At 52.1% G+C, this 25,422-nt stretch overlaps 11 protein-coding genes across 11 annotated transcripts; 4 read left to right on the forward strand and 7 right to left on the reverse strand.

The window, feature by feature from the left end:
* Positions 1-607: 607 nt before the first annotated feature.
* Positions 608-2,706, forward strand: N7468_006527 (lysophospholipase family protein; the record flags this gene model as incomplete). The annotated part of the gene is made up of 3 exons (XM_058475823.1): positions 608-650; positions 778-1,444; positions 1,503-2,706. 3 exons carry the CDS (start codon positions 608-610, stop codon positions 2,704-2,706), a joined length of 1,914 nt encoding a protein of 637 aa, XP_058328713.1.
* Positions 2,707-2,939: 233 nt separating this feature from the next.
* On the reverse strand, positions 2,940-3,229 carry N7468_006528 (uncharacterized protein; the record flags this gene model as incomplete). Its single annotated transcript, XM_058475824.1, has 2 exons — positions 2,940-2,995; positions 3,025-3,229. The coding sequence occupies 2 exons, from the start codon at positions 3,227-3,229 to the stop codon at positions 2,940-2,942; spliced, it is 261 nt and encodes an 86-aa protein (XP_058328714.1).
* A 54-nt stretch (positions 3,230-3,283) lies between these two features.
* On the forward strand, positions 3,284-7,636 carry N7468_006529 (uncharacterized protein; the record flags this gene model as incomplete). Its single annotated transcript, XM_058475825.1, is given in 4 exon segments — positions 3,284-5,663; positions 5,677-6,496; positions 6,513-7,008; positions 7,076-7,636. 4 exon segments carry the CDS (start codon positions 3,284-3,286, stop codon positions 7,634-7,636), a joined length of 4,257 nt encoding a protein of 1,418 aa, XP_058328715.1.
* A 1,261-nt stretch (positions 7,637-8,897) lies between these two features.
* Positions 8,898-10,605, reverse strand: N7468_006530 (3-deoxy-7-phosphoheptulonate synthase class II; the record flags this gene model as incomplete). Its single annotated transcript, XM_058475826.1, has 6 exons — positions 8,898-9,945; positions 10,016-10,067; positions 10,123-10,215; positions 10,277-10,340; positions 10,385-10,509; positions 10,584-10,605. The coding sequence occupies 6 exons, from the start codon at positions 10,603-10,605 to the stop codon at positions 8,898-8,900; spliced, it is 1,404 nt and encodes a 467-aa protein (XP_058328716.1).
* Positions 10,606-11,012: 407 nt separating this feature from the next.
* Positions 11,013-11,471, forward strand: N7468_006531 (huntingtin-interacting protein K; the record flags this gene model as incomplete). Its single annotated transcript, XM_058475827.1, has 2 exons — positions 11,013-11,309; positions 11,367-11,471. 2 exons carry the CDS (start codon positions 11,013-11,015, stop codon positions 11,469-11,471), a joined length of 402 nt encoding a protein of 133 aa, XP_058328717.1.
* Positions 11,472-11,667: 196 nt separating this feature from the next.
* On the reverse strand, positions 11,668-13,580 carry N7468_006532 (putative MFS multidrug transporter; the record flags this gene model as incomplete). The annotated part of the gene is made up of 3 exons (XM_058475828.1): positions 11,668-12,585; positions 12,672-12,885; positions 12,943-13,580. The coding sequence occupies 3 exons, from the start codon at positions 13,578-13,580 to the stop codon at positions 11,668-11,670; spliced, it is 1,770 nt and encodes a 589-aa protein (XP_058328718.1).
* A 622-nt stretch (positions 13,581-14,202) lies between these two features.
* N7468_006533 (uncharacterized protein) lies at positions 14,203-15,306 on the reverse strand (the record flags this gene model as incomplete). The annotated part of the gene is made up of 1 exon (XM_058475829.1): positions 14,203-15,306. The coding sequence occupies one exon, from the start codon at positions 15,304-15,306 to the stop codon at positions 14,203-14,205; it is 1,104 nt and encodes a 367-aa protein (XP_058328719.1).
* A 1,557-nt stretch (positions 15,307-16,863) lies between these two features.
* Positions 16,864-18,049, reverse strand: N7468_006534 (sugar phosphate isomerase/epimerase family protein; the record flags this gene model as incomplete). The annotated part of the gene is made up of 4 exons (XM_058475830.1): positions 16,864-16,877; positions 16,928-17,001; positions 17,053-17,639; positions 17,690-18,049. 4 exons carry the CDS (start codon positions 18,047-18,049, stop codon positions 16,864-16,866), a joined length of 1,035 nt encoding a protein of 344 aa, XP_058328720.1.
* A 3,406-nt stretch (positions 18,050-21,455) lies between these two features.
* On the forward strand, positions 21,456-22,974 carry N7468_006535 (putative choline transport protein; the record flags this gene model as incomplete). Its single annotated transcript, XM_058475831.1, has 3 exons — positions 21,456-22,029; positions 22,092-22,786; positions 22,858-22,974. The coding sequence occupies 3 exons, from the start codon at positions 21,456-21,458 to the stop codon at positions 22,972-22,974; spliced, it is 1,386 nt and encodes a 461-aa protein (XP_058328721.1).
* Positions 22,975-23,266: 292 nt separating this feature from the next.
* Positions 23,267-24,369, reverse strand: N7468_006536 (D-hexose-6-phosphate mutarotase; the record flags this gene model as incomplete). The annotated part of the gene is made up of 3 exons (XM_058475832.1): positions 23,267-23,653; positions 23,727-24,047; positions 24,127-24,369. The coding sequence occupies 3 exons, from the start codon at positions 24,367-24,369 to the stop codon at positions 23,267-23,269; spliced, it is 951 nt and encodes a 316-aa protein (XP_058328722.1).
* Positions 24,370-24,640: 271 nt separating this feature from the next.
* N7468_006537 (GNAT family N-acetyltransferase) lies at positions 24,641-25,405 on the reverse strand (the record flags this gene model as incomplete). Its single annotated transcript, XM_058475833.1, has 1 exon — positions 24,641-25,405. One exon carries the CDS (start codon positions 25,403-25,405, stop codon positions 24,641-24,643), a length of 765 nt encoding a protein of 254 aa, XP_058328723.1.
* Positions 25,406-25,422: the final 17 nt, after the last annotated feature.

Consider the following 25,422-nt stretch of genomic DNA (forward strand, 5'->3'; position numbering starts at 1 on the left):
TTGCGACAAGCGGGTTTCGTCGCCGTTACAGAATAACAGAATTTCAAACCTCGAACTCCTCGTATTTCCCACCTAGGGGACCTGGGACCTGGGAATTCGTATTAAACCATGTAAAACAAACGGCCAGCTGATGAAATGCTGGTTCGGGGCATACTGGGCGGTGCCTGGCCCCCGACACCCGAAATACGTTGTGGCACAGTCACTTCCAGGCACGATGCAGCTAGAGACGAGGCGTCGACAATTGGGGCGGTTGCCAAGAGAACACCAAGAAGCCCCATACTGCTCCCCCAACACACAAGTACGAGCAGCCAGTCAGAGCAGTCCTCAAGCCCCGGGGTCCGCGGCCCCCCCTTTGGGGTTCATTTTTGCGATTGACATCACACACGATCCAAGGCCCTTCGAACTCGTCCGAACCCACTTGCTTTGCCTTGATTCGTTTCCCCCAGGAGCACTAATGCTATCCCGCATACGATAGGCATAACTCTTCATCTGCGAGATCCTTGGCATGGAACCCTCGCCAAGCTTCCGGTCGTCCCGAAAATAAATAATATCAGGGTCCCCCCTTTGGCTTCGTATCTCATCGCGACTCGTACTCAACGTCCTCACCATGAAGACGACTGCATTGATCGCGACCGCCCTGGCCCTGCCTGGTATGTCTCCGATTGCACTCTCCTCCCCTCCCCCTACCTCGACACTCCCCCCATTGGAGATCGCGTCTCCACAGAGATCGGGGGGTCCGATTCAAGATCGATTGGCTGACGCATCAAATTGCTCTAGGCGCAATCGCTGCCCCCAGTAACCTGGATGAAGTCGCTGTTGAGGTTATAGCTCGTGCGCTGCCTAATGCTCCCGACGGCTACGCCCCCCAGAATGTAAGCTGCCCGTCTACGCGACCATCCATTCGCAGTGCCTCGACGCTGTCAGACAATGAGGAGAAATGGCTGCCCGTCCGCCGCAACAAGACATTGGATGCGATGAAGGACTTCTTCGGCCATGTGAGTGTGGGCGGCTATGACGTAGCGGGATATTTGGACAAGCACGCCTCAAATGCCTCCAGTCTTCCCAACGTCGCAGTTGCAGTTTCTGGTGGTGGTTACCGTGCCATGTTGAACGGTGCCGGTGCGATCAAGGCCTTTGACAGCCGTATCTCCAACTCGACTACCAAGGGTCACCTGGGTGGTCTGCTGCAGTCTGCCACTTATGTCGCTGGTCTGAGTGGTGGTAGTTGGTTGCTTGGCTCCATTTGGGTCAACAACTTCACCACCATCTCTGACCTGCAGACCACCTCTGACGGTGATCTGTGGCAGCTCAGCAGTTCTATCTTCAGTGGTCCTGATAAGGGCGGTCTACACATCTTTGACACCGTGGATTACTACAAGAACCTCGTTGATGAGGTCGACGACAAGAAGGATGCTGGCTACGAGACTGCTGTTACTGATCTTTGGTGAGTTTGTGCGTAGGCTTCGAAGTAGGTCGTGCCTTATGCTAATTCAATATAATAGGGGCCGTGCCTTGGGTTACCAGTTCTTCAATGGAACCGACGGAGGTGTCGATTACACTTGGTCTTCTATTGCCGATATGTCCGATTTCAAGCAGGGCAACCAACCCCTGCCTCTCGTGGTTGCTGATGGCCGTAACCCCGGCGAAAAAGTGGTCGGTGGTAACGCGACCATCTACGAGTTCAACCCTTGGGAGTTCGGCACCTGGGACCCTACTATCTACGGTTTCGCTCCTTTGGAATACCTGGGTTCGCCATTCGAGGACGGCAAGCTCCCAAGTAACGGATCCTGTGTTCGTGGCTTTGACAACGCCGGTTTCATCATTGGAACTTCGTCCACCCTTTTCAATCAGTTTCTGCTCCAGCTGAACACTACTTCGATCCCCAGTGCTGTCCAGGACCTCGTCCGAAAGTTCCTCACCAAGCTATCCCGTGCTGACGACGATATCGCCCCCTACGACCCTAACCCTTTCTACCGCTACAATGAGGACACTTCGCCCTACGCTGCTCAGACTACATTGGAGCTTGTGGACGGTGGCGAGGATGGTCAAAACATTCCTCTTCAGCCCGTGATCCAGCCCAATCGTCACATTGACGTTGTGTTTGCCATTGACTCATCTGCTGATACCGACATGAACTGGCCTAACGGTACTTCTCTGGTTGCCACTTATGAGCGTAGCCTGAACGCCACCGGAATCGGCAACCACACTGCCTTCCCTGCCGTTCCCGATACGAATACCTTCGTCAACGAGGGCCTGAACACCCGCCCAACCTTCTTCGGCTGCAACAGCTCCAACACCACCAGCATGACCCCGCTCATTGTCTACATCCCCAACTACCCTTATTCCTACCTGTCCAACACCTCGACTTTCATGATGGAATACACTGACGAGCAGCGTGACAGCCTTATCACCAACGGTTATGAGGTTGCAACCATGGGCAACGGTACTCGCGATGGCAACTGGACTGCGTGTGTTGGCTGTGCGATGTTGCAGCGCTCCTTCGAGCGCACTGGCACCAAGCTTCCTGACATTTGTGATACTTGCTTCAGCAAATACTGCTGGGATGGCAAGATCAACTCCACCACCCCTGCCAAATATGAGCCCAAGGCCCTAGACCCTGTGAAGGAGGATGCTGCTGTCAACGCCATTGTTCCTGCTATGCTGGCTACTATGGTGGCCACCGTCGTTGGTTTCTCCTTAGTTTAGTTGGAGAGATAAATTGCATTTTCGCGGGCGCGATTCGTGGTCGGGGATTCTCCATTCTTTTCCATTCTTTCATTCCTACATTTGAATTATTACAGGCCTTGCGTTCTCTCGCGCCACTTTTATGAAAACATGTATATTCGAGTCTTGGTTCTCTTAGATAGCCTTGACCTGCAGTGCGTTACGACCAAATTAGGACTATCTTTTGTGTTATTGGATTCTGATAAGCACTTTCACTAGCCACCGTCACTAGCGAAAAAGAGATGCACCCCATAGGCACCAACGATATGCACTGTAATCAGAGAAATCATGCAGATATACTTCGGCTGATCCTCGCTGCCCCATCGATTGCAGATCCTTGGATAGTCACGTGATTTGTTGCCAGGGCGACCAGGCGCGGGTCCGGCAGTTTGAGGAAAACACGCTCCACCGCGCCCATTTCGTCCTGCATAGTGCATTCTTGACGTTGACCGCCACCCGCAATCTCGACACGCTCAGATCCGCCATGAGCAAGCAAATCCGACATCACTAAATCCATCGCGACGACTGCTTCACGACGGCATAACAATAAATCGCCGCAATGGCACGCGCGGCTGTCCTCCCACCATCTCCAGTTAAACGGGGAGCTCGGACAGCTCCCCGGACAACAACCAAAACGACAGAAGCTAAGACTGCTGCAGCACCAAGGAATGTAGTCAGACCGAACCATTTAGCTTCTTTGAACAGCGCCGACTCCGACGATACAGACGATGAGCTCGGCATGATGATGGAGGATGCAGATAAACAAGCCAAGCCTCGCGGCCGGCCTGCTGGGCGTGCTGTGACTAAACCTGTCGCGCCAAAGGCTGCGACCGCCCGAACCAAGAAAGCTACCGCTGCCGCTGCCGCTGCAGCTGCCGCGGTGGTGGCAGAGACGGCGGACAAGGACAAGGCAGAGCCAGTGAAGAAACGCGTCGGCCGGCCTAGGAAGAATGCCACCCCAGAGCCAACCAAGTCAGCCGCAGGCGCGACGAAGACTCGAGGACGACCCAAGGCTGAGCCTGCTGCGAAAAAGCCAGCCACCACAAGAAAAGCTACACGAGCTACTAATAAATCCACTGAGTCGACGGATGAGGCGGATCCTACGCATATTGTGATCAATACTAATTCGACTACTATGCGTTCGAACCTTCTGCGTGGTCCCGCCAAGAAGAAAACCGTCACTTTTCAAGGCGTATCAAACTCGGACTCAGAGGCTGAAGAGTCCTCTGCGTCAGCTGCAGGACGAAGGAAAGCTCCAGGTAGAGCTGGCCTGGGAGCTACTCCGATGCGTAAAGCGACTAGCGCAACTCGGGGACGAAAACCTGGGGCCAAGAAAGATATGCCGCAGCCACTTTCTCCAAAGAAAACAAAGCAGATGGCGAAGTCTCTTGGCATCTACACAGAGTCTGAGGATGAGGAAGACGAATTGAGTGTAGCCAAGGCTGATCCTAAGAGTCCTGTCGGACTCGTGGTCCACTCGCCTGTAAAGCACACCGAAGGTTCAGGACTGAGTTCGCCTGTCCGCAGAATCAACTTTACGCCCAATAAAGCCTCACGTCAACTTGACGAGAATGGGGAACTGAAAGTCCCTACACCCAAACACGGATCCTCGACGATTGGACTTGGTTCACCGGTCCGCAAAATCAATTTCACACCAAACAGAAGCCAGAACACTGTTGTTGATAATGGTCACCTAGCACTTCCACTTGGCAGCTCTTTCGATTTCAGCAACTCAATGATGATGTCTAGCCCGGCCAGACGCCCGGAGGTGTCGCCGTTCAAGTTCTCTATTATGGACACCCCCAGCCGGAACAGGCTTTTCCGCGAAGAACTTGAAACTGGATATGCGTCAGACCTTTTCCAAGGACCGACTTCGCCGCTTAAAATGTCCCCTAAGAAGGGTAAATTAGGCTCGTCATTCCAAAGCCCGGCAAAGACTGCTACGCCATCCTTTAAACCCAAGGCATCGCTGATCCAAAGTCCTGCGAAACGCATTGCGTCGCCGTTCAAGAGTTCTCTATTCGCCAAATCTCCAGCACCAACGAAGGCCCCATCTCCCACTCAAGCGGACACCGAAAATCTTTCAGGGTCTGTGATTCGCCATCGCCTTTCGTTTCACAATGATGAAGAGGAACCAGCAGATGACCATGAGCTATCAATGGTCGAAGAGGTCGCTCGCGATATCTTTGGGATTGAACTGTCATCTTCGCAGCAATCTGCCCATAAAGACAAATCGGCGCAACCGGAGTCAGGGCCAGAGTCAGGGCTAGAGCCACAGCCAGAGCCGCTCGCTCTGAGCGATGATGATATCGATATGGAGCCGGAACAAGAGGAGTACGACGGTCAGACTGTTGACGAGAAGCTTGATGCTCTTCAGGCCGAGATCCAGCGCGAGCCGGATGATTTTGGAACACTCTGCTTCAATAACATGGAAGCTTTGCAGAAGCCCTTTGAACCGCTGTCTCTGGAGAATCTGGAAGATGAGGAAGTCGACGAACATGTTGAAGAAGAGATAAACGATGTGGAACAAGACGATGCTATCGAGTCTGAACCCGAGGATAAAGATGATTTCTGTTCTCGAAGGTCGAGTCCATTGTCTCCTGCACATGAAGATGCAAATGTTGTTCCCGATTTTTCGCCTACCCTCGATTTGGCTGCGTTTGACGCTCTTGTGGAACCTAGCTCGCCTGCCCCTGTTCATGGAACAATCGAAATTGACGCGCCAGAACAGTATGAGGCCCATGTCGAAGAGAGCGTTGTTCATCAAGCCTTGGGCGCACGAGATGACTACGAGATCGAAGAGCCTGAAACTGAGGATGACCATTCCGATACTGAGGCTACCCCCGTCCATGCAGACTTCAGCTCCAGTATCGAGGCTCGGTCTCAAACCCCTGAAGAGAGTGGCGAGCACGAAGACTCCCCCCTTCCGGGAGATACACGTTCCACCTACAGCTCCAACCCCTCCGGTCCCAGGCACGTCCTCGTCTATCGGACGAGAAGCGAGTGTCAAATCCAACGGGCGCATGTTCGATTTCAACACTGAGGATGCTCGATTTGATTATGAGAATAGTCCTTTCGAATTTACTGAATCCGACATTCCAACACCCGCTCCACCGAGCCTCAAGGGTACTCCGCACACCCGACGTCGCTCCAACTTCAACGTTGATATGGCCTTCACGCCACTCGTAAATCAACTCAGCAGCTGGCAAACCAACACACCAAAGGCTAGAGAAGGCCGACCACGCCGAAGAGGTGTTTTCTCTCTTGTTGGTCCATTGGATCAGCCTGGTGAGACCCACATTCCAGACGAAGGCAAGGTTTCATACCCTGATCTCTCGCGTCCATCTCTTGCGAACACTCCACGTCTCTTCGCAGAGTTGCCCCTTCAACCTCGGAGTAACGAATCGTCCCCGGCACCTGCATTCGATAGTCCTGCAAGTTCCCCCTTGCTTGAGGCAGATGATGATATGATAGATTCGCCTACCAAGAACGAGATTTTTGAGGACAACGAGCCTGTGTCTCCTGGAGAGCAATCTCGCTTCAGTCTTCCTGGCTCTGTAGCTGAAAGCAACGACAAGCCACTCGAAGAGGAAAATAAAGAAAATTCCCCTGCACCCCCCTGTCCTCCCAGCCACACCCGTCAGATCAATGCCGAACAGCCACCGCACCGTTCATACCGTTTCAAAGGTTCCTTTGAAAGGGGAGGGAGAGGTATCTCCTCTGAAGATGCCTCGAAAGCGCGGTCTCTCATTGACAGCTACCTCTCCAACCCGTGTTTCTCCCCGTAGCCGCAAACCGATTTCCTTCCCTCGGAATGACAGTGCACCGGTTCTTTCTCCGCCCAAAACACAGGTCGATAGAAGCCCAAGTCCGAAACGCCGTTGTAGTGTCGCTCGCCGTTCCAGCGTTCGATCCTCGATGATGCCTCCTCCACGAAGCCCCTCTGTTGCCAGCAGTCCTGCAAAGACCTCTCGACGGAAATCCAGCGTGAACAAAGAGAAGCAGGTATTGAACGGTGCTGTGGTTCATGTCAACGTACATACCACGGAAGGAGAGGATGCATCGGGAATCTTTGTTGAGTTGCTACAACAGATGGGTGCTCGCTGTGTCAAGTCCTGGTCTTGGAACCCCCGCTCTAGCGCGTCCCCAGTTGATGGCCAAGACCCTATGCATACCCATGCTAAGATTGGTATCACCCATGTTGTCTACAAGGACGGTGGATTACGGACCTTGGAGAAGGTCAAGCACGCCGGTGGCCTTGTCAAATGTGTTGGTGTAGGCTGGGTTCTTGAGTAAGTTTATCAATCCAGACTGCTGTACTGCAAATTACTAATAAACGTTCAGCTGCGAGCGAGAAAGCAAATGGCTTGACGAAACCCCCTATACCGTTGACAGTACTATCATTCCCCGCGGAGGGGCCAACCGCCGTAAGAGCATGGAGCCTCGTGCCCTGAGCAACGTCAACGGCACTCTTGTCCACGTCGCCGAGCCTTCAACCCCCTCAGCCAGCGGCCGTCGCTGCGGCGCTGACTGGGGTGCAATGGAGAGCTTCCGAAAAATCACACCCCCAACCCCCCGCGCCGGTGAAGCCCCCTCTACACCTACAGAGCGATCTACGGACCGCTACCACGTCCCTGCGACCCCGGGCTACAACTTTGACAACCTTGACGCCATGGGCATGTCCCCGGCAACCCCATACTTCCTCTCCAACCGCAGCAAGCTCGTCCAACAATCCTGCCCTCCTAAGCAAAGCAACCGGGGTCTGTTCCCGAGCTCGAACACCAGTAAGAAGTTGAGTTTTGAAGACGAGGACGAAGATGTTGGCCGCCGCAAGCAGCGTGCTATGATGGAAGCTGCGAGACGGAAGAGTCTTTTCCATAAACCCGCTGTTGCTAGTCCGCTTGCCCGGTAATTTGTGTTTTGACTTTCTGCATGAATGCGTCAATGCCTTTCGTGTTCATTGTACATATGGGGGGATACTTTGGGAGTTTTGTGAATGAGGTTTTTACCCTGGACCCCGGCGAGGGACGGACTTGGAATTGGGGATTACTTTGAAAACCAAGGGTTCCTGAGACTATTTTGTCGAATGCAATCATTTGAAATTTGTCCACTGTCTGCCTGACCGTCGTATTATAAGTGACTTTGTTAAACGCTCAATGAATCAAGCTATCGTGAATATCTACTTCAAGTTCATCTCTTCTCAGCGCTGCCATGGGCTCTGGTAATGAGCGTGCCCATGAAAGGAAACCTGGAAAGGGGGGGTGGGAGGTATTTTGCACCCAACGGACTCCACCTAATAACAGTCCTTCTCTATGCGTAAGGGATTCAAGGATGAAGGCAATTCCCTTGCAATCTGAAAGAAATCGACGTGCTGTTCTCGTCAGGATATAATTGCGCATCTCGCTGTAAGATTGTCAGAATTGGAGACAATTGCCGGTCATATGCATCTGTTGAGACAAGCCTAGAGGGTACCGGATACCATGTCTTACTTTACTGGAAATGCGCGCGCTTATGAAGTGAAACAAGCCTTTTGAGGCTCCGGGAAAGTGGACCCATGCACGGGCCATTTAGACTCGAGATCAAAGGATCACATCCCGACAGACGCGATGGGAGGCATCAATCCTAAGGAGTGGTTGCAATAAGGTCCGTATGGGGACTTCTGAAGGTCAAGATGCCTTATACTAGTAGCTTGATTTGTGGGCTGGAATAACGAATCTCCCGCAACAAGCAAACGTAGTGGCGAGACTGAGGAGCGCTGACAATAAATATACACAGGTCTCACAGGAGTTTATGGGAACTGGAGAAATAGCTTTTTGGTTATACAGCAAGATACAGCAGGCGGGAAGAGAAGCTTGATACTCCGTGTCATCCCGGTACAGATGGAATATCAGTCTTACTAGGTTTCTAACTTCCCACCAAGGTATGAGGAGGAAAAATTGGAGGCCAGAATAAAAAGTAAGCCGCTCATTGCCACAAAACCACATTCGAATGGTGTTGTGGCCCATCTTCCGTCATGATTTGGAGGTTATGGAGTTTGGAGAAAAAGTCTAGGGACCAACAGGGGCCTTTCAAAGTGATTCTTTGTAATTCACAAGTCTATGAATAAATGACGACCAAATCTCATCAACTTTTTGCGATATCTTATCTGATCAAGATATCGCGTAGAAACCCCTCTACTGACCTTCCTCCTCGCGGTAGAAACCAGCCACCAGGAACGCCAGTTCAAGCGCCTGTTTCTCGTTTAATCGAGGGTCACAGAAAGTCGTGTACCTCTCACCGAGCCCATCCTCGGTCAATCCAGCCGCACCGCCGACGCACTCCGTCACAGCCTCGCCCGTCAACTCGAGATGCATGCCGCCCAAGAACGACCCAGCAGCGCGATGGATCTCCAGCGCCTGCTTTAGCTCTGCCAGGATATCCGTGAAATGTCTCGTTTTAACGCCTGATGGGGTCGCCTGTGTGTTGCCGTGCATGGGGTCACACTGCCAGACAGGGACATGGCCTGAAGCCTTCACGGCCGCGATATGACCGGGCAGGAACTGCGCGATCTTGCTCGCGCCGTAGCGGGAGATCAGGGTGACCTTGCCGATTTCCTTGCGAGGATTGACCACGTCCAGGAGGGCGACGAGCTCGTCGGCGGCCATGGAGGGCCCGATCTTGATGCCGATGGGGTTGGCGATGCCGCGGAAGAACTCGATGTGTGCGCCGTTGAGCTGGCGTGTGCGGTCACCGATCCAGAGGAAATGAGCCGACGTCGCATAGAAGCTGGACGTGGGCTCTGCGCTGCCGATGTTCCGTGCGGAACGCTCGATGGGGTCGCGGAGATTTCGTGTAAGTGTTTGTTCGTATTCAAGCGACAAGCCTTCATGGCTGGTGTAGATGTCGGCAGTCTCGACGCCACGGTCTTTGTCGATTCCAACTGTGCGCATGAAACGGAGGGCATCCTTGACTGCGCTTACGATCTTGCTGTACTGCTCTTTGATAGCCGGTGTGATGACGTGGCCGAGGCCCCAGTCGAGTGGGGAATGCAGATCGGCGAGTCCGGAAGAGAGCGATGCACGCAGGTAGTTGAGAGTTGCAGCGGAGTGGAAGTAGGCCGACACGAGGCGTGATGGGTCGGGCTTACGGATTTCAGGATCGGCATCGAAGCCGTTGATGTTATCCCCTCGGAAAGAGGGCATTTCGACTCCGTTGACGGTCTCAGTTGGACTAGAACGGGGTCTTTTTTTTTTTTCAGAGATTAGCTGGTTGTTGCGATTCAAATTGTGTGATTGAGGAAGTGGTTGTTTACTTTGCGAATTGACCAGCGATTCGTGCGATACGGATAACGGGTTTATTGGCGCCTAGGATACCTCGTTAGACCGCGAGTTCATTAGCTGTGGTAAGGTATGACTATACCCCAAATTAGGACCAAGCTCATCTGAAGCAGTAGCTTCACTTTGGCTTCGATCATCTCTTGGTTACAGTAGTCGAATAGCTCGGCGCAATCCCCTAGGATTGTTCAGATGAGACAAGTTTAGGCTTTTAGGGCTCGGACAATTGGACGACATACCGCCTTGCAAGACAAAGGCATTGCCCAGAGCGACTTCTCTCAAGCTAGCCTTGAGATTCGCGATCTGAAGAGCGGTTTAGCGTAACCCAATGCAAGGTCCCACTGAACGTAGTGCGCCGCACCTCTTGAGTAGTGACGAGCGGGGGGGAGCTTCTGGAGTCTCGTGAGAGCATCCTTCACTCCCTGTGCGTCCTCGTACACGACATCCTGCTTGATAGGCTTCGTGGTCCAAGCTGTGATAGGTCAAGTTCGGTCAGATCGTTGGCATGAGGAATCGAAGAGATGCCGCGAGATATGCAGCACATACAACTGGGGGTCCAGTCCGCCATGGCGTCAGTTCACGAATTACCCCGCCTGGTGGGACTGTGGAATAAAAATGGAATTGAGCCTCGAAAGGCGATGAGTCGGCTGAAGAGTCGTGAGTGCTCAAATCGGAGCAGTGCTGGATCAGCGAAAGACGGATGAAATGCAGCTCATGAGCAGAAAAGACCACACTGGAAATTGAGCACAAAGCTTCGCAGACGCGCTTATTCACGGCTCCGAGTGAGTCATCTTGGTGCCTGAAGCGGATGGCATGCACTGTGGCAGCATTAGACATCTGGAAGGCTAACTAATTCGTATTGGGACGTTAGCAGATCCACGCCTCGGCCCCGCCCGCCCCGCTCTGCGTCTCGCCCTTTATCAATAACATATACTCCTCATTGTACCTTGCAACACATTAAAAGCCGACTTCATTATGTCAGACCCAATCCCCTCCGCCACGGGAGGCCCTGATGTGGTCGAAAAGAAGCCTCCAGTCAACGCGGAAGACCGCAAAGCAGCTGCCGCTCTGTCTTCCCTCAACGAGAACGAAATAGCCGACTCAAGTTCACCGAAGGGCACCGGGGCTGCAGACCAGGAGGCTTTGGGAAAGGCAATGAGCCGTCTGGAGATGACTTCTGGGCAAGGGGTTAAAAAGGAGAGCAAGCAAAGCAAGAAGAAGGCCGAGGTCAAGAAAACAGTCAAAATCGATGCCGCCGATGTAACATTGCTGGTGAGTTCAGTTCCTTAGTCTGATGTCTGATTCCATAATAACAGTCTTCCCCGTCAGATTGACCAGCTTGATCTGAACAAGGTGAAAGCCACGGAGCTTCTGAGGGCGAATGATGGAGATGTGGTGGGTGCTCTGCGGGCTTTCATTACTCCGGTGTTCTGAAGATATCGATTGGTGATTCGATGACCGTGTTCCTGCTGGACAGTGCCCAATCCATCAGATGAAAATCGCTCGGGAGAGCCGCTTCTATTGACGGGGTCCATTGATCTAGCGATGTATCAAAATAAGGCGAATCATATTTTAGATGAGCAAATCCTAAATGGCTATGCAATGTCAACTCCACGCGAGACAAGACTGTCTATCTGTCAAGTTCCTCCTCAAGTTCCTCTACATCAAACTTTTGAGGCTCAACCCCCTTGCCCTCTCGAATGGTCCACAGAACAACATACCCCAGGAGAGCCTCTGCAGCCAAGGCCCACCAGACCGCACCCACAATATTATGAGACAAGCCCAGTCCAAGACCCCAACCACCAAGCAGCGGCCCCAAAGTACGGGCCGCACTCGAGACTCTCTGCGCAACTCCATGGACAGTTCCTAGAATCGAACTATCTGTCACAGAATTATTCACAAGGATAATAGCAGCCGGTAACGCAAAGGTCCGCGACAAAACCTGCAGCCCTACAACCAGACTAAAGGAGGGCCAGACAATTGCCGCAGCTCGCGGTAGAACAACCAGGAACGGCATCAGTATATAAGCCAAGGGGGAGAAAGGAAGAAAGAAGCGGAAGGAAGTAAGCGTCCCTAGCTTCCCCTGTACACGCGGATATACGAATATCTGCAGCGGAAGACCAATGAACCCAATGATAGCCGTCGCGAGACCGACCCGCGCAGATGGTAACCCAAGGCCACCACCAAAGTGGAAGAAATCGGTCCTCGAGCCCTCGGGTGCGCGAGGAGTCGGCAGGAACACAAAGGTCAGCGCATTGAAGGCACTTGTGTGTGCTGCAAGCAGAAAGTGGGCGAAGAGGGTTAAGAGGACGTTGCGGGTGAAAATCTGGCTGAAGGGCGGGCGTTGACGAGGTCGAGGAAGGGGCCTGGGAGAGCCAGTGGGGCTTGCTGGTGCGGAATTGATCTCCACCCTCTCGTCAACGAACAGGCCTTCTTCACCGGCCACGGTGAGGGAGTGGTAGTGCTGTGGCCGTCGGGTAAAGGAGCGGGCGATTCGTTTGCCGACATCGCGGCCCCAGTCCTGGCGGTAGCGGGCGATTTCATGGGTCTGGATGCGTGATTAGTAGAGTATGAACAGCTCGATTGGAAGAGCGGCTTACCTCTTCAAGGCCAAAGAGGATCGTGCAAAAGGACATAAGAATGAACACAGCACTTAAGAGATTGGGGAAGAAGGAAGGGCCAGTGTTTCATCCACCAGACGCCATTCTCGCCACCAATCCAGGATCCAGGGCCAAATATACCTGGGAAGCTGTTGATTGGATCAGCCAATGAGCCGCCGAGCACTGGGCCTATAATGACACCGATATTAAAGCACATCGGCAGGAGTAAGAATGCGCGCGACTGGTATCTGGTTTCCCACTTGTCAGCTTAATTTTTCTTTCCAGACGTATTGGATAAGGCATACTTTTTCTCAACGATGATCTCCGAGACCATCGTCCTCATAACACCGACATTGCTATTCAACACCCCATTCAGCGTCCGGAAGACTGCCGCCGTTGCAAAGTTGCGAGAAAACCCGAACCCCAAACAGGAGATACAAGTGCCAAACAAGCCAATCAACAAGACTCTCTTCCGTCCCATCCATTCCGTATCCGCCAACCGGCCCCACCAAAAGGCTGTCAGAAATTGGGCCGCAGTAAAACTAGCCTGTAGGACTCCAGCCTGCGCTGATATCGTTGCGCTGGGCAAAGACGGATCAAACGACCTCAGTTGGTAGAAGAGATATGCCTGCAACGAAGTCTGCGTAAGCGGCTCGGACAGCCGTGCCAGCGTCAGGATAGCCAGTTGCCCTTTCTTGGGCAACGAACTCCACGTCACAGGCTTCTCCGGCGTGCTAGAGTCGGGCCTGAGTTCGGCATCGGCATGTTCAACTTCGGGCGTATTTATCCCGCTGGTGACGATAGTCGGGGCCACGTGACTGGGCTTGCTCGCATGATGCGTCTGGGCTTCCCCTTCCTGGGATCTACGGAAGTTGAAGTCGTTGGATGGCTCGGAGATGTTTGCTTGGGGCCGGCCCGAGTGTTCGGGAGAAGACGAGCCCATCTAAGCCAAGCCGGGGGTGACACGCGAGCGGGGCGAAGTATACAGGATGGGCGTCTGGGACGGTTTATGGAGGATTAGTTTTATCTAACGAAAAATTCTAGGTCTAAAGAAACTCATTGACGGTGGAGAAGGCTCCGAATGGCAAAGATTGAACCCACTTGACACCATCGTCCCCGCAATCTCGCGAAGTGCCGACCTAGCCGCGGGTCCATTCCGACGATCGTGACTGCACTACAGCCTATTATTGATCTGGCTTGCTCTGTTTGACCTAGTATATGCTTCTGATCGTTCCTCGGATGGATATCTGAAATGAATAGCAAAAACAAAAAAAGTAAATCTTTCTTGCGCCGACCGGGATTCGAACCCGGGTCGCCATCTGACTCATGTGGAAATGGGAAAATGGCATCGTAACCCCTTGACCATCGGCGCGAGGAGTACCAGAAGAGGTGACTTTTGGCCTGGTCAGCTACCACTCTATAGCCCTTTTTCGTCCATATGAACCACGGGCTTCATCTATATGCCCCGCTTGAATGGACTTAAATACAGTATGGGGTTGATAATGTAAGGAGGGACTGTAGGCATTATTTTTTGTCGTAGTAGGATCTTCGCTCAGCAGCAGTATCTAACAGCCCATCCCTTTATGACCATACCCCCCCTCGGATCGTTTCGAATGCGCACTCTCATACGCAGAAAGAGTATCCAGGCTCATCGCTCTCAAGTGTTCCATGTTCGCCCCGTGTGCTTCAGGGGAACTCCAATAATCCAGCTGGTAGGCTTCAACGGTATCCCCATCACGCGAAGCATGTGTGATGGGTTCTTCGCTTGATCGATGGATCGCAGTCTGCTGCTCTCCTGGCGTGTGCTTCCCCGCCTTATTCACGCCCGGCCGAATGAATTGCAGCGCCCTGGGCAAGGAAAAAGAGGGGCGGGACTGCGAGTTGGCCGCGGAGCTGTTGCTGAATTTGTTCCCGTTATTCAGTCCCTCGCGCCGCCGATTGCTATTGTAGGAAAATGCCTTGAAGCCGAAGAGTTTGCGGAGGAGCGGCCACCAGCACATGAGGTTTGCAACGTATATGGCTGTGCTCGCTTCGCGAATATACCATATCTGGTACGTTGTCGTCAACGGGGACGCAAAGTTGAAGAATTTGTTCAGGATGGCGGCAATGATGGTGAATAGCCCGAGGCTCATCACGCACAGGAGCAGAATCTTCCGGTGTTTCTTGAGTTGGGCGCGGATTAACAGAGGAATCGGGATGGCGAACATGATTGCGTCGGACGAGATGTTGAACACAGCCTGGGTTATCGAGTAGTGCTGGTAAGTTGCGCATTGCATGTTTTCGACGGGCATAGCCCAGTATTGAGAGAACGGGCGGCAGTAGACGGCATAGTAGGTGACCATGATGACTACGAATCCGAGAACCACGTATCCGGTCAGGATCTTGATATAGAGGTTGGACCGTAGACTCTGGGTTAGCCTCCAGTAGAATATCAACATGCATGTCTTGACGCCCCATGTCGAAAAAAGCATGCATTGCTCTAATCCGATCACGATCTTGCTTCCAAAGATTCGGTCGCTAACCTGCTTCGGGTCCGCCAGAACAGCGCTGTAGTCTTTAGGATCCATAAGATTGGTTGCATAGCGAGCTGAAATTTGGATTAAGACGAGGAGTGCGGTATAGATTATCTGTGGACATTCGTCAGCAAAAGTCCACTCCAAAGACACCATAGAAACATTGCTCTCACAAAAGTGGCAGTCATAATATAATCGTCCCCTGGTATTTCCAAAATACTAAGATCAGAAAGTGTCATAACGATAACGAGTTGGAACAATCTTACAAAACAACCCTTTGATTGATCCATGGGAAATAATTCGTGAAGCCCTACACTTGCATCAGCATGAGACTTCGAATCCACTTCATCTCGTCCTACATTCTCCCAGCATAAATAACCACTGCTATACTCCAAAATATCACAGCTTCCAGAAATAGCTGATGCGGAGTGGGCGATACATTCCCCATGCTGGGGGGAAGAGCAGACTTGTACCGCTAGCACCTCAGATGTTAACCTCCAATATAGCCAAAGAAAAATATGGCCATCCTCTGAAGAAACACAGCGAGTTCGAGAAAAGCGAATGAAGTATCAAAGTTCTCAGAAACGTGCCCATTCGCTCTCTAGAAGTGACTAGGCAACTAGGGCTAGCTAAAGCTGGCCGGGCCAAGGAGATTTCATCGCAGTCGCTGGACTGAAACAAACCCCAGCTTTAGCTGAAAGCTAGTTTTAGATAGACTCGAGAGACCCTTTGGAGTATCTCGGCATTAATTTTTTCTTTTTTTCGTTATTGAAATTATCAGAGCTTCTGAAAGCAAGGAGCCGCTCGAAAGCCCATGCAAGGGGTGGTGCAAAAACTGTCAAAAGTTGATTGATGGCAGTTCGTGCCGGAATGCAGATCATTATTGGCAAGGAAAGTGGACGGGAGGCTAGCCCCCTCCCTTGTTTCTATTTTCCAACCCACTATAAAAAGCATCTTGAATACATTTTGTCATTGTTATAACTCACTGACTCAGCCTACGACATACATCCTTACTAGGACCGAAGTTCCCTCTTTCCGGGATGGTAGAGTGGGAAGTTAGGCAAAGGTAGCATCCAACAAAGATTTCATCGGCTCCCGAAAACCGGGCTGATGCATTGTCAATCATATGCACGATCTCAATAAGTTCGGGATTGGACCCTGAGCTACGTTCTCCAGAAGCCAGTTGACAGGTCATATTGCAGAGTAGGGATGGTCCATGCGGCCGATATTATAATTGCACAACTTACCTAGGTAGCCACATTCCTGCCAAGCATAGGTACGATTTCTCAGAAATATATGAGCAAGAGATTTGGAGATCTCATTGTGTATGAACGGCTCATAAGCGCATGTCCTCTACGGTTGATCTAAGGCTTCGAGCAGGTTATTTAGGATGCTCTCATTATCAGTTTGCCAGATTGCTACTGCGTAATTATGTCTTGGATGACTAGCGTCCATCCCACTCAGCTTTGATCCCGACAGTAGTGTTAAATACCGTTGCGTCAGAGTGGACTCTGTCCCTTGCCCTGATTTTTGCAGAGATCCGCATGCACCGCACCATTCTTGACCGGCGGCTACCGTGTCACATCAGAGGGAAGGATTGAATTATGCCATCGCTATTCTCTTGACCTAGATTATTTTGCTCTGAAGCTCCAATGCAACTATTACTTCTCCTTATATGGCAACGCTCGTTTTTGTGACTCCCGCATTCCTGTATTAGATCTTTGCGCCTGCAATCCGTTAGCTTTGCCAAGTAACCCCCCCCTTTCGGTTTACTTACGGCGGTCAAGCCCACAGCGAAGGGCAACGTTCTTCCAAGATTCCATTCCCCGTCTCGCCCAGTCATCTGGAACACTGAACAAAGTTAACAGAAAACCCTGATTTCAGTTGAGAAAAAGAACTCACGAGTTTCCCTCATGGAACATGTCCTTGTGGAATACTTCCATGGAGACCCAGCCAGTATACCCCATGTCAAAGACAGCCTTGGCAACCTCCATCACGGGTAAGGAGCCTCCCAAACGTTCCTCGCATGGGAAAACCCTGCAATTCCTTGACTGGGTCATGTATGCGGGCTGGTCGAGGTCGGTATTGGGATACCCCTTCTGCTCTTGATCTGCCGTCGTCGCGTCGCTTAACTGCAGGTAAACGATGTCCTCGGGGCTAACCGTTCTCTTGAGCTCATCCAAGCTGCGGTAAAGGTCATCAAATCCCGAGCCTCGGATGGGAGAAGATGCGTTGAATGGATCCCCGGCCTCTTTAGAGGCGATATGGAATGTGTCAAGACAGTGCCCGACGTTCGGGAGGTTGACACGCGCAAGAATCTCCTGGATTTCTTGCCATGTACTCTTATGGATTCCCCACGAGGGCGCTTCATAGCCTATCTTTAGGTCATATTTCTCTGCCAGCCGGCCGAGTTTGCGCATGTTGGTAGCTATCACGCAGACATCAGTCGTGACTTTGGATTCCTCGAGAGGGTACAGAGCCGTGGGGACCTAAGCATGGGTCAGCTTTCGCGAATGGATGTCATGGCAGTGGATCATACCTGTATTATGGGAATATGCATGATTTGGCATAATTGACACCAGAGATCAGCCTCTTGTAACCGAGCGTTCGCTTGCCGTGGATTCCTCAGTCCATCGAAATCTCTGAATGGGTTCAATGCTATGAGCTTCAAATCCAGCGATTGGGCCTTTTCATAGATGTCGGCCGCGGAGGCGCGGAGCCGGTCATCGCGAGTGGCCATGGTGTTGAACTGGGTAGCATTGGCCTCCACGCATTCAAAAGCCACCTCGACGCCATCGAAGCCATGTGCCTTTGCAGCCTCTAGTTTTCTCTCAATGGTGTGCCCGGCGACGGACTTGCCCATGGAATTGGACGCGATGGCGACCTTGATGGCGGACATGGCGAGAACGGGGTTAACAGTACAACAGCCTTCATCGTTGCCTTGCACGGAATCGTCTATTATTTATCTCTGCCAGGTCTCCTATGTTGTTTGTCTTCCACAGAAGCGGGGTTGATTGTGTTGGTTGTTGGGTGGGGTCGAAACTGAGGGGTTTTAATCCCTGTCCGTCTTCACTGCGCCTGCGGCCTTATTCTGTGAACGTGAACTGCTGCTCTGTTCCCGATGCGGCTAAAATTGCTTGGATACTTCATGCCATTCGAACCTTGTTCTCTGGGTACAAACAAATAGCCTTGACCCTGATGAGATCCAGAGCTTGGAGAGCTCTTTCCGTACCTTTCTTCCATCCAAGCTGTATGTGGCCGAGGTTGATCTTCGTACTAGCATCGTGACGACGCAACGATGACTGAGACCTCGCCCACCAATGATAAGACGGAACATAGCAGGATTGGTCGATAAGAAGGGAGAAGCAGGCCCGATTCTTTTCCACTGCCTGGCTCAGCCAACTCGAGCACATGCACGTGGAGGGGTTCTGTTAAGGCCTTCGGCGCTTCTACGATGGCATTCATTCGCTGCGCCGCACTTCCCCGAATTGGTCGTTGGCGCCTGCAGCTTCAATCCAACATCACCCTATCACACCCTTCACGCGGTCACCAACCTGCCCATCCACGTCTGAATTGTATCCTTTGCTTCGTCTACCGGCCCTATGTCTCTCTCCGATTTAGCTGTGCTCGATGCAACGGGCCCACATCAAACAGGGACGGACGTACAAGGAGTTGGACAGCCCCGCGGATGGCCCATTCTCCCCTGACCCAACTAATCCTCCAGTTAGCTCTCTCATATGGAAATTTTGGAAGAGGCTCTTCGCCTACTCTAGCCATGGTTCACGCGGCCTGCCCACCAATAAAAATAATCCACGTTAAGCTGGGCTTGCCGCTAATTCTAAGCCCCGGCCAGAGCGATACTCACATTGCTCTCCGTGCCGGAGGTGGAGATGTAGAGCTTGTGCTGGCCGACCGTGGGAAAAGCCAACCCCCCTCCAGCGTTGGGCTCTTTTCGGATCAGCGAAGGCCCTGGGAATCATCAATACACTTTTTGTAGGCAACCTCGCCATGCAAATTCGCGAATATGTTCAGGACGTACTCTGCATGTTCACCCTCGGCAGTGAATTCCAACGGAGGCTATAGTTGTTGTCCATGTAGTTTGAAAGCCACCAAAACCAAGGACTCCGTGTGGGAGTTCTGTACGTGACTAGTCGTCACCATCAAGGTCTTCCCAAGATATGGTAATCATCTTTCGGGTCTGCCAAACAGATATTAATTGTAGATGAATCGTCCGTTGATACTTTTTGCATGGTTGGAGATTTCACTCGTCGGCGTCTTTAACAGTCAGGACCGTAATAAACGCTGTTGAATGTATTCAATATTCTGTCAATATGTTCGAGGATATATCCGGCTTGTCGTGAGATGGAATTCATGAATACATTGAGGGTCTCGGCTAGTTGAAACACGAGCGGGTGGTTTGTTCCGTTCAGTTGCAGCACGCCCACTTGATCGGTATATCCGCCAATCTCGAGATTGTTAAACCCAACGCTGGGAAGCAGAAGCTCTACTGAATGAACAATTCCACTCTTTTCTCTCAATGGCAACGAAAATATACGTAGGTAGTCAATCCAGCAATCTCAACTCTGTCAATTCCAATTGCGGTGTGATGGTTAAGAGGAGATCCTCACACATCCGGGCCTTGAAAAACAAAAGCCTCTTCGTAGTCTTCTGGATATCCACGACACCGGTTGTGGATTTCAGAGACGAGTAACGCCATCGGACCATGGGCCCGTTGGTATTAATGCCAAATTTATTTGTCATTGGGACCCGATCCCGCTCAGCAGATCTGTGCAAAGCCCTTTCTAGCGGCAGAGGTTCACCTGGAGCCACGATAGGTTTGTCCTGTGCCCACGCTGAAGCCCTTTGGGATATATCCCTGGAATAGTCGAAACCAGCCTCATGTTACTTTGGCGGGGTTTGAAAGAGGCTTTTGCGATTATACAATATTCTTCATCCATAATGTTTTGGCAGACCTCATTAGTGAAGGTATGCAGCCGGGAGACAGCGTTGACAGGTTGGGATTTTGGACGTGAAAATTAACAATATTCAACACTGATGTGTTTTCTATAGGTATCCCTATTGGTCGATCCGGTGATTGTGCCGTCACACACCATGCAAAACGGACGGCAAGCCATTGACAGCGCATGGTGGGGTTGGTTTTCAAATCCGTGGAGGACTTTGGAATATGTTGAAGACACCCCGTGGAGGCTTAAGGTGAACTTATATACAACTTCGACTTCTAAGATGAAATGTTCTTCTGGAATTTATTTCTCGCAACTTGACCCGCTCACTCGAGTGGAAGTAGAGAGCGCATGTCTTGAGCATGCGGTCCCTTGACTTTTTACTTGCTTATAGATTATTTTGTGATTGATGTCAGTCTCATGGTTATGAAATCTAGGAGACTAAATGTCGCCTGGTCGACAGAAAATGTCGTACGTCGATTCTTCAGACCAAGCCCCTTGCATGCGTGGCGAGCCACCAACTTCAACAGCTCACATTCTCGCCAGGCCTCGAGAGCCTGTCGAGAATTCCGATTCGCCTTTTGTGCGCCACACTTGCTTCGATCGGCATCCTGCATGGCTTCTACTAGTATCGAATCTACAGGTCGGCTTGGCGCAAGATTTTGTACTATTGCCAATAGCCGCCACGGCAGCCTTCAATAGAGTGGACACAAAGCTTCTTATGCGAGCCGCCATGGCTTAGTTCCAATCACCCTCTCAGCACAGTCTCTGGCTCAATAGCCCCTCGCTCGGAAAAAGGAGCCTGATCTCGTAGATTTATGATCAGGAATGCGCCCCATGCACGTGGAAGCCATATGGAGATCGGGGATGTCCCCCCTCGCATGATATTTTTCTGGGGGGTTCAAGGTGCATTTGCCCTATTTTTTCTCCGCTGAAGAGGTCTTGTCTTGCGTTTCTTTTTAATCGTTCTCCTCCATCATTGAGAGGGCTTCGCCGGCCATATCCCGTTCCTTCAGTACCGAACGCTCCTTTGAATACAGTTCCAGCCTGGCAGGAGGCTGGAATGAAAAGATGGTTATGGCCTCACGAACCTCCCCAGATGGGGTGACGCCCCCTGAAGATCAAAGGAGAGATCGATGAAGTGCGCCTCGAGGCTGCACTGGGGCACAAGCAGGAACTAAAGAGAAACTTCGGGCTATGGAGCCTGACTAGCCTGGGAATTGTGATCGCAAAGTATGTTTTTTTTTGTTCCTTCTGGAGTGTAATTGTATCGCGTTAACACGTTCCAGCTCTTGGGCTTCAACCGGAGGAACGATTGTCGCTGCTCTTCGAAACGGAGGCCCCATGGCCGTGATATACGGGCTCATTCTCGTGAGCATATTCTACACAGCGATCTCCGCCTCATTAGCCGAACTCGCCTCTTCAATGCCCTCGGCTGGCGGGGTATACTACTGGTCATCTGTTCTGAGCCGCAATCGAGGCCGTGGAGCTGGCTTCTTTACAGGATATTTGAATGCATGCGCCTGGCTACTCTCTGCCTCTTCGATGAGCTCCATGCTGGGGAACGAGGCCGTTGCCATGTATTTACTCAACAATACAAGCGTCAGGTGGCAGAATTGGCAGGTCTTTATTTGCTTCCAGGTAGTCAACTGGGCTTGCTGTGCTATTGTCTGCCTTGGAAATCGGTTCATCCCGCTAATCAACCGCATTGCGCTAGCACTCTCCATGAGTGGGCTCCTTGCGACTATCGTGGTGCTCTTGGTAATGCCCACGCGATACGCCTCGAACGCCCAAGTCTGGACGGAATACCACAACAAAACCGGCGGGTGGTCAGACGGGGTATGTTTCATGACAGGGCTATTGAATGCAGCGTTTGCCGTTGGAGTCCCCGACTGCATCAGCCATCTATCTGAAGAAGGTACCCAAAACCAAGCTCTATCAGAAATAGCCGTCGACTAATTTCCCTTTGCTCGTCTCCAGTCCCCAGCCCAGAAACCAAAGTCCCACAAGGCATAATGATCCAAATGCTCACGGCATTCATTAGCTCATTCGTTTATCTGATTGCCCTCTTCTACTCCATCCGAGACCTCGACGCCGTCTACTCCAGCAACATCGGCTTCTTCCCAACAGCCGAGATCTACCGACAAGCAACCGGCTCCAACGCCGGCGCAATAGCCCTGATCGCAGTGCTCTTCCTCGCAACTTTTCCCACCCTAATCGGCACGTTCGTGACCGGTGGCCGTATGTGGTGGAGTCTCGCTCGGGATAACGCGACCCCCTTCGCCAGCTACTTCGCCCACGTCCACCCAACGCTCAACTGTCCCGTCCGGGCAACTGTCGCTATGAGCACACTAGTGACCTGCCTCGGATGCATATATATCGGCAGCACAACGGCTTTTCAGGCGCTGATATCGTCGTTTATCGTCCTCAGCTCACTCTCCTACTTTGGAGCTATTCTCCCGCACGTACTCTCCTGCCGCCGGAACATGGTCCCTGGGCCATTCTACATGGGTCAGAAGCTGGGGATGACGGTGAACATCGTGGCACTTATCTATATTCTCGTCACGGTCGTCTTCTTCTGCTTCCCATTGGAGTTGCCCGTGACCGTGCAGAACATGAACTATACCAGCGTGATTACTACCGGGTTGATGGTGTTGATGGGGTTGTGGTGGTTGGTCCGGGGAGGAGAGAGTATGAGGGTCCACAGTATAGCTTCGAAGCCGCGGAAAGGCTGAGCACACTGCAGGCGGGTAAAGAGGGGCGGCGCTCGTTCATTGATGTTGCAAGTATTGCTGCTCCGCCGCTGGCAGAGCATCCCGCTTTTGCGAGTCGACACCTTGAGTCTCCGACGATGATCTTATAATTGATGCTTGCGTGAGGGCCTGTTCCAAGGTAAATATGCTGGTCTGTCATTCAGTTTTTGTTACGATTAATCGGTGTGGCCTTGTGGTCTAGCGTTCAAGTCTTATGCGAAAATGTACCTTACGAATGCGATCCTGGATATACTATTAGCTTGTAAAAATGGGGGCATCCGGTTTTCTGATATCAAATCTTCTATTCATTTTGAAACTTCCAAGTTAAAGCAAAGTTCTGGGTCATCAGAATCGTCTAGGCGAACCGCCCTCAGCCGCTCAACACTACGCAGCCATCGCCGTTTAAAGACGCGACTTGATGTTCTGGGCACCCTCCCAGGAGTCCCCAGCCTCAAGGGTCTGCCATCCAGAGACAGATCCGGCCTCCACACAAATCATGTTCTTGTACGCCTCATCCGGCGCAAAGTCGGCCATGCCCTTGGCCTTCTCGATCCAGGGGTTCCACACCACCACATCTGTTAGCGCCTCGCGCGTAATCGAGAACAGGGGCTTGTCATCCGCAGCGGAGGAGACAATGATAGGAACAGCCGGGTCGAGCGCCTGATAGACTCGGTCTGTTTCCCCGGTAATAGCCAGCGCATTGGAAGCCTCGGTGTGCGAAGTAGCATTCTGGGTCTTGTCGATGTAGGTCTTAGACTCAAGGTTCTTGACGCGAACAGCGGAGATATCCTAGAAAAAGTGAAGTTATATTAGCAATGCACGCCATAGCCCGGTAGCGCCGGCAGAAAGCGCATATACATACCTCAACGCTCAGGTACGTGTGCATCAGCACCTGGAAATCAAAGTTCTCTTTGCCTTCATTGCGTACCTCCAGCGCAGTCATCAGAGAGTTCTTATTCAGTGTCACGCTGTAGACCAGCGCGAACTCGTACGGCCAGGCTTTCCGGAACTCCTCGCTCAGCAAGGTGTGGGACAGGCCAAAATCAAGCTTCACGGTCATATCACCCTGACTGTCGGCGGACTCCGACGATGACTTGCCAAGGTACTCCCAGGTTGAGTTCCGGGCGAAGCCGTGCTGGGGCAGGGCCGAGGTGGCATGGTCCTTGGGGGGAGGGCCGAAGACCTGTGAGCCGGAAGAACCATAGTTAGCAAATAGCTTCGTAAGAAGGGGGATTCGAGAGGGAAGTGGGGAGCGATCGTACCGGGAAAACAACTGGAATACCTCCACGAATGGGCTTTGAGCCGTCTAAGTGAGCCTTTTGGCTGAGGAACAGCTGTTCCTGGCCATTAGCTTTCCACGAGGTGACGGTGGCACCGTAAAGGTGGACTGTGACAGATTCGCCGGTGGGGAGGGAGGCTTCAACGGTGTTGTCTTGGATTGAGACGGTGGGTTGGGGAAGGGACTTGCCCAGCCCGATGGCAGAGGGTTTGTTTGAACGGTCCATGGTTGTTGAAGGTTGGAAGGTCGAACTGTTGCGAGGGTTCAAGTGATGGCGGGGGGAATCTTGGCCCCACCTGCGGTACCTGTTACTGCATTGCCCGCATTCTTCGTCTTGTCTTTCGATCTAGAACTATGAAGGTGTTTATGACCTCACAAAAATCGCAATGCTACATAAATCAAGGTCGCAAGATAGCGAATTATTCCGGCAATCTAGTAATATTCGACGGCGTTAGGTTATATACTAAATCTAAAAAAAAAAATCACCCAGTATCCACCTACACGAGTCTCCCAGTGCGCATAAAGATATTAGACGGCCTGCTGCGGTCCTGGAACTCCTCGTCGACAATGTACTCACACTCGCCATCCTGATAAAATCCCAGCTTCCGATAAACATGTCTCCCCATCGTCGACGCTTCCAGCACAGCCTCCAAGCCCCCACGAGCCCTCGCTTCAGCAAGCCCCCACTCCACGAGCTTCGTCGCGATTCCTAGCCTCTGAAACGCCGGATCGACTTCACAAAGATCCAACACAAAGACCGCCGGTGGATTCGCACTTGAGGCTTCATTCACAACCTCAATTCGGCGCTTGCGGAACGACCGGTCTAGCTGCCGCGCATACCGCTGCTCCGCCTCCTGTTCAGGATACAGCGCATTCAAGTCCATGGCCTCCGCGAGGTCTGGAATGGGGATGTTGCCATGGCCCTCGACGGTGGAGGCCTGGTCCCAGATGGCGACGCCGGCGATCTCGCGCGCACCAGGTTGTGTCCGTGACGGGACGGTTGCCTTGAGGAAGATGGTGTTAGGCTGGCCGGCATGATTCGTGGTGACTGAGTTGAACCTGGCCACGAGCCGTGCGATTGCAGCTTTGCGGCCTGCTTCTGTGTCGTAGCCTGGGTGCATGGTGATCCAAAAACCATCATTTAGCTGTTTGACGAAGCAAGCAATTCCGATGTCGAAGAAGCGCTCGAAGTCATTTTGCTGGAGCTGTTCAACTTGGACGTCGGCTTTGGTTAACTGTCTATTTGGATTCGTTTCAGACATTATTGTTGGGGTGTAGT

Source organism: Penicillium chermesinum (assembly GCF_028974085.1).
Source record: "Penicillium chermesinum strain IBT 19713 chromosome Unknown utg000005l:1.0-4115287.0:1.0-4118363.0, whole genome shotgun sequence".
Classification (NCBI taxonomy): domain Eukaryota; kingdom Fungi; phylum Ascomycota; class Eurotiomycetes; order Eurotiales; family Aspergillaceae; genus Penicillium; species Penicillium chermesinum.